This window comes from Muntiacus reevesi, chromosome 3 (assembly GCF_963930625.1).
Source record: "Muntiacus reevesi chromosome 3, mMunRee1.1, whole genome shotgun sequence".
Lineage (NCBI taxonomy): Eukaryota > Metazoa > Chordata > Mammalia > Artiodactyla > Cervidae > Muntiacus > Muntiacus reevesi.
In genome coordinates, this window is record NC_089251.1 from 55,996,890 (window position 1) to 56,004,318 (window position 7,429).

The 7,429-nt window shown below is 45.4% G+C and overlaps 1 protein-coding gene across 2 annotated transcripts in view; it reads left to right on the forward strand.

Moving 5' to 3' along the window:
* The window catches only part of SMYD1 (SET and MYND domain containing 1), a 44,308-nt gene extending 39,370 nt beyond the window's left edge, over nt 1–4,938 (forward strand). For both annotated transcript variants that reach the window (XM_065929168.1, XM_065929169.1), the window contains one exon: nt 361–4,938. In XM_065929168.1, coding sequence (XP_065785240.1) covers nt 361–519 — 159 coding nt within the window. In that variant the 3' untranslated portion in view covers nt 520–4,938. The remainder of the gene's footprint in view (nt 1–360) is intronic.
* The last annotated feature ends 2,491 nt before the right edge of the window (nt 4,939–7,429 follow it).

A 7,429-nucleotide genomic window follows, 5' to 3' on the forward strand; every position in this document is an offset into this window, starting at 1 on the left:
TCCTGGCACATTGTAAAGTACAAGGGCTTCTCACCCATTTCAAGTATGAACAAACTGAGGGCTGAAGGGATTAAGGAGCCAAGGTTCAAACCCAGGTCCCCACTTGGCACTTCCTAAGAATAATCTCTGCTGAGAACAGTTCCTCAAGCTACTCTCTCAGTGGTTCGTGTGACTGCCTCTTCCTAACAAATGGAGCCCACTGTCAAGACATTCGACCCCCAGTGGATGAGTGTGAGTATACATGTGTGCATGTGTGTGTAGGGTGTATGTATGACCTTTCCAGTAGGGCCAACGTAAGTCAGAGACCGACACGTTCTGGGGCTTTGTCATCACTGTTTTCCATGTATCTGCGTCCCACAGGCCATGCGGATGCAGACGGAGATGGAACTGCGCATGTTCCGCCAGAACGAATTCATGTACCACAAGATGCGCGAGGCCGCCCTGAACAACCAACCCATGCAGGTCATGGCCGAGCCCAGCAACGAGCCGGCGCCGGCTCTGTTCCACAAGAAGCAATGAGGACCTGCATGGTGGGGGAGGGGCGCCGTGGCTGGGGGACTGGGGAGACATGCTGGAGGTGGTGGGTTTCTGGGGAGACCCTTGATGAGGAAATCAGGGTAATACGCAGCTTTGTTGCCATGGGAACGTACTGCTCTGTGGTCCCCGGTGTCATTTTAACTTCAACTCAGTCCAGTTCAGTTTAACTCTATCCCAGCCCAGCCCGGTCTAACTCATCCTACAAGTGTTTATTGGGTGCTAGACCTTAGGTATAAAGAAGCTCCAAAGGTAACTGGGGAGACGAAACATAAACAATTAAACACAGTGTGATAATAAATGCAATGGTAAACTCTATGGAGAGAGGGATATGTGTCTAGAGTGTGTGTGTGTGTGTGTGTGTGTGTGTGTGTAGTCGTCGGGGGGTGGGCGGCGGCTGGTCATGGAGGAGATGACCTCTGAGCTGAGGGTGGCAGGTACCTGGAGTCTCAGTTGTCTGCTCACCTATCTGTACAGGTGTCTCAGGGATGTTCAGGATTTGCTGACTGGAATGGGTGTTGTCCAGTTTCCACAGGTGACTGTGGAGTTATGAAGAAGGGACTGTGTTTGGGCCATGTGGGTCCTACTCAGAGAACTAGAACCTCTTTAATAAGGGTACTATGCAGAAGGAGATGGAGGTTTGCTCAAACCACTTAAGGCCTCAGTTTAAAGTCTGGGTTCCCAGCATTATTCTGAAACTACTTTTAGAACAGAGAGGGAGTGGCTCCCTTTTCCACCCTCTGTGTCAAGCCTTGTGATTCCTGTGATGTGGGAGTAGTTGGACGTTAGCTGAGATTTCTCTGGCCATTGGCCTCCTAGGATTGAAGAAGTCTCTTTAGGGTGAAGCTGAGAGAAAAATTTGGAAACCCACCTACCTGATAATCATGGGTCCAGCAGAATTGGCCTTTGGCTAATAATGATTTGGCTACATGTGCCTGGGTGGTCTGTATCAGCTTAGACTTCATCACTGACCCCTAGGAAATCTCTATTTTTAGTTATGAATAATTATGACTTCCTTGGGTTAATTTCTTTCATTGTGCATACCCTGGGTTCTCTGCTTTTCTTACCAAAAGGAATGTCTAATCTGGACACTTCACATTTAGGTTGGGTCCTCTTTGGGGTATGATCAACATGCCCTCATCTCCTGGGGAGCTGCTCTTGATTTTTCTCTCAAGAGTGAGGGTCTTGGGAATCAAGCAATCCAGCTGTCCTGTTGGCCTGGGACATTTGTCCTAATTGTGCTCTTGTATCTTCTGGGAGCCCAAACTTTTCACCAGTGTTTTGGGGGATCCTGGACCAAAACACTCTTTTTGGGAGTGTCACCAAATCTTCTATATCCTTTGGAGCCACCCTTGACCCCAGAGCTCTAACTAACATCTTGAAGTCACATGATCCCCCTAGGACCTATATTTGTCACTTGTGCCTAAAGAGTCACTTCCTCCATCCTTACACCCTTTCATCCTCAGAATGATCCACTGCCCCCCTTGGAACATAACAGCTCTGCCAATGTGCCAAAATCTTTGTCCAAAAAGTTCTGCAAAGATGCCAACTCTTTGCAGAATACTTGTACCTGGCACTTGGCTCTTTATTGAGGACACCTGATTCTTTACAACTTTCACTGGGAGAGTGACAGTTCTTCTAAACTCACATACTACACAGCAAAGGACGGAACCAGCCCTCTCCCAGGGAGCCAACTGTGCCAGTTCAAATGGTCCTTCTTCCATCCCCAGTCTTCTAGGTGGCACTAGTGGTAAAAACTGGCCTGCCAATGCAGGAGACCCTGGTTTGATCCCTGGGTTGGGAAGATCCCCTGGAATAGGAAGTGGAAACCCACTCTAATATTCTTGCCTGGGAAATTCCATGGACAGAGGAGCCTGGTGGGCTACAGTCCGTGGGGCCACAAACAGCTGGACATGACTGAAGTGACTTACCCTCATATAAAACCTTCCTCCAAATCTCTTTCCTTCTTTGTCACTCTCATCTGCCACACAGCTGGTCATTCCCCCATACTCCTGGTCTGTTTTCCATCCCCTCTTCCTCAAATTAGGTGTCTGTCTTCCTTTTGGCCCATGCCCCCTTCCAGCGGAGTTCTGAGCTAGATTAATCCAGCTGTCTTATTTTTCCTCTGTTGTACCTGGAGGTCTGTGCGCAGCCAGGAAAATGGCACCTTTCATCATAGGTTCCTCCACAGACTCCTCTCCAACCTCAGCTGGCTTTGGGGTGCAGCCCAGACGTGCTCCCTGTGCCCCTCACTGGCCCCCGCTTTGCCCAGTGGTTATTTCAGGTCTTCACTCCGGTTCTTGAGTTCTCTGCTTTCAGTAGGCCCTCATCGCCTACTTCATGGAGGGGCCAGGAGATGGGATTTCCTGTTTCCTCTTTCCACGTGGGTTCACACATGTCATATCTGTGCTTGTTCTTCCCATCCCCCCCACCCCCCCGCTCCCGCCACTTCACACTCCCTTCTCCTTCAAAGCCAAACTCTCCACCTGTGCCTTGGACCCCTGTCCCCTCCTGGGTCTTTGAATCTCACTTCCCCTATATTCTCTCTCATCTTGGACTCTTCACATTTCTGGCTTATTTAAAGCAGTTAATTGACATGCGGGGGACTCATAATCTTTAAAGTTAACTATTTTTTAAAAGGTTTTGTCTCCCATGTTTATTAACAACTCTTTAAAAAAATTTTATTGATTTTGCCTGCATTGGGCTTTTTTTTTTGGTTGTGCTACATAAACTCTTACTTGAGCACGTGGGATATATTTTCCTGACCAGGGATCGAACCCAGGCCCCCTGCATTGGGAGCCCGGAGTGTTAGCCACTGGACCACCAGGGAAGTCCCTCTTTTTTTTAAAAAATGCTTTTTTTTTTTTTTATTGTGGTAAAAGTTACATAATATGAAGCATACTATTTTAACCATATTTAATGTACATTTCAGTGGCACTAACTACATTCCCATTGTTGTGCTAGTCTCACCATTGTTCATCTCCCAAATTTTTCACTTTCCTAAACTGAAGTTCTGTCCCCATTAAACACTAACTCCCCTCCCTGCCCCGCCCCGCATCTACCAATGTACTTTCTGGCTCTATGAATTTGACTATTCTGGGTACCTTGTCAAAGTGGAATTAGACAGTATTTGTCTGCACCTACTATGTACTGAAATTTAGCTTTCTTCACTTTCCATTTCTTCCTGAACCCACTGCAGAATGAGCGTGGCTCTTTCCAAGGTCGACTCCTGCGGGACATTTCAGCCTTCGTATTATTTGGCTTCTCTGCTTCAGTTGGCATCACAGCCCTTGATTTCTGGGCACCATATCCTTGTAATGATCCTCTGTTGAGGATTCTCTCCTGCCCTTGACAGGCTGGTGTTTCCTAGAGCTGGTTTTGTTCCTTCTGGTCACGCTCAGTTGGTCCTCATCTCCCTCTGCACACCTTCCCCCAGGAGCTCAGCCAGGCTCTTTGCTTCCTCACTGCCTCAGGGCTTCCCTGGTGGCCCAGACGGTAATGCGGGAGACCCCGGTTCAATCCCTGGGTTGGGAAGATCCCCTGGAGAAAGGAATGGCAACCCACTCCAGTATTCTTGCCTGGAGAATCTAATGGCCAGAGGAGCCTGGCGGCTGAAGCCCAAGGACTCACAAAGAGTCAGACACTACTGAGTGACTAACACTTTCATACTTTTGAGGCTGATGTCCCTAAATCTATACCCTCTAACCTTGTTCTTGAACATCAGCCCCACATATCCTGTCAAACGTTCTGCTTCCCCTAACTCAGCATGTCCAAAAAGGAACTCTTTCTCTTTCCTTTCTCCCCACTCCTGCGCCTGTTCCTCCTCAACACCCATTGCCCCCAAGGAGAACATCTGACTACTGGTCTAGTTACTTCCTGAGTATCTACTTCATCTGAGATTTTAGTCAGAGCCACTTACTCATGGGTCCTTGAGTGACCCATGTTCTCCTGTGCCTCTCTGAGTTTTGAAACATTGTGTCTAAAATATGTAAAACCTATCAACTCCTATTCATCTTTCAGCACCCTCTTTGGAAATCACCCCTTCTGTACAGCCCTTCCTGAAAGCTTTAGATTCAGCTGGCTGCCTGTCTGAGTCATATTACCCTTGAATCTCCCATCATAACATTCTCCTCATGACCTTATATCGCCTTTTTACTTGTCTGCCTCCTCCATCAGATTGTAAGCCTCTGGAGGGCAGGGGCTTTGTCCCTTTATTCATCTTTCTATCCCAAGAACCTAGCACAGGTCATGGGACATAGTAGGTGCTCAGTTAATATGTATTGAATGAATGATTAAGTGAATGAATTTGCTTAGATCAGAGCACAAGAGACATAGAACTGTGTATCTTGAGTTTTTATTAAAGCAGTCCACAGAGGCTATTAAATTTCCATGTTTCCAAGCAAATGTGTGCGACTTCTTTCTTTCTGTCAGTCTGTTTAGGGCAGTGTTAATAGAACTCTCTGTCATGATGGAAATGTATTTTATCTGTGTCCAATACATTAGCCACTAGCAACTGAGAACTTGAAATGCGTCTAGTATGAGTGAAGAACTGAACTTTTAACTATCTTATTTCAATGAAAATAGCCAATGTGGCTGGTGTCTACTCTATTAGCGCAGTTTTAGAGAATTCTTCAGTGTAGTTTTTAAGATCATGTACACTGACACAAATTAAATTCTTATCAGTGGTCCTGATAAGATGGATGATAAGCTGGATTAGCTGGATGATCTTGGACTGGGTATTTCATCCGTGCTTCAGTTTCATTATTTCTGCATACCATGGAGTGTTACTATAAGAGATACATTTTAAAAAATATAGGTCTCTTATAACAGTGCCTAAGTTGTCCATGAGCATTCCACCCATGCTTCTGTCGGGGTGTCCCTTCCCCTCCTAAGAAAGTGGAGGTGAAGAGAGACAAGCAGTGGTGTGCTAGACCAGCTGACAGACAGTCAGCCACACACACTTCTTCCTACCTCTGCATAGCATCACACTGATAACCTGCCATTGGCCTTGGTGGGGATATTTACATCATGGTGATCGGTTGAACTTTAGAAGAACACATTAATTTGTAGTGTTATTAATCAATAAAAGAGGAGTTTGCTACATAGATACAGTAGAATGGATAGAAAGATCATTAAAGGGTGAACTCTGCATTCTGAAACCTCTGCCATCCAGTGCCACACCAAACAAATTTAAGACCTCTGATTACTACCCTTCAGACAAAACCTCTTCTCCACTGCCCCACAAGTGAATTGACAGACGTGTATTAAAGGCCAGATATAACATTTAACCTGGATGTCTCAGGTTTACTTCTCTTAAGGATGCAGAAAGAAATCAATAAGGAGATTCTTGGGGAAGAATCTGTGTCTTGTCTTTTCCAGTTTCTAAGTGCTTCTTCTGGAATGCCCACATTCCTTGGTTTGTGATCCCCAGTCAGCAGCACATCAATCCTTCTCTGTCCCTCCTTGCCTGCCTCTTTCACTTAGAACTCTTGTGATTTCATTGGCCCCAGTGGGATAATCCAGGATAATCTTCCCATTTCAAGGTCTTCACTTTAATCATAGGGTCCATTACTCAGATCTGACTACCACATTTTTCTACATGGTGTGCCAGTTAAGGATATTTCTCCATGTTTAAATAGGTTGGAAAAAAACAACCAGAGACTTCCCTGGTGTCCTGTGGTTAAGAGTCCACCTTCCAATGCAGGAAACATGGGTTCAATCCCTTGTCTGGCATCTAGGATCCCACATGCCTCAGGGCAACTAAGCCCATATACAGCAGCTGGAGAAAGCCTGTACACTGCAACAAAGATTCAGCATAACCAACATTTAAAAATTTAAAAAAAAAAATTAAATTTTAAAAAAGTTTTAAAAAGTCAAAAGAACAGTGTGCAAAAATAAAGTTTCAGTAAAACACAGACACACCCACCTGTTTGGGCATCATCTGTGGCTGCTTCAGTGTTAACCACAGCAGAACTGGGGATCTGTGGCAGAGACTGGGTGGCCCACAAAACTGAAAATATTTACTTCCTGGTTTTTTACAAAAGTTTACTGATCCTTGTTATAGAGACTTGAATGCCATTTATGGAGTTTGACCCTCATGTAGAAGTCAGTGAATTGGGATGCATTATGACCCGTGCTGTTTTTAGGGAAGATGACAGTTCATGGGGTGGAGGTTCACGTAAGAGAGAGAGGCAGGGAGTTGCCATTATGGCCTATGATACTATGCAAGTAAAAAGTAATGGGGCTTCAGCTCCAGAAAAGGGAGGAATGAAGGTGGGAAAGGTGACAGAGTCATTTGTTCATCAAGGTACATTTTTTTTTTAAGACGTGAATTTCTGGAAATGTATTATTTAAAAAAAAACTTTATATTTTGTATTGGGGTATGACTGGTTAACAATGTGAACGTTTTAGGTGAACAACAGAGGAACTCAGCCATGTCTACACATGTATCCATCCTCCCCTGAACTTCCCTCCCATCCAGGCTGCCACATAACATTGAGCAGAGTTCCCTGTGCTGTACATAAGGTCCTTGTTGGTTATCTATTTTAAATACAGCAGGGGCTACATGTCCATCGCTAAATATCCCTTCCCCCCAACTCTTCCTCCTGGCAACCATAAGTATATTCTCTAAGTCTCATCAAGGTACATTTGTTGAGAGATTTCTGTGAGCTGGATGCAGTTATAAGAGATGAGAGATGTAAGATAGAAATTCCAGAGCTTGGCAGCTCTCTGGCTGGCTCAGACAACTGATATTTGTTATCTCAGAGTTCTGGAGGCCAGAACTCAAACATCAAGGTGAACAAGGCTATGCTCCCTTCGCAAGAGGTAGAAAAGGATCTTGTCCCATTCTCTCTCCTGGTTTCTGCTAGCTCCTCAGCTTGTGGTTGCCTAACTC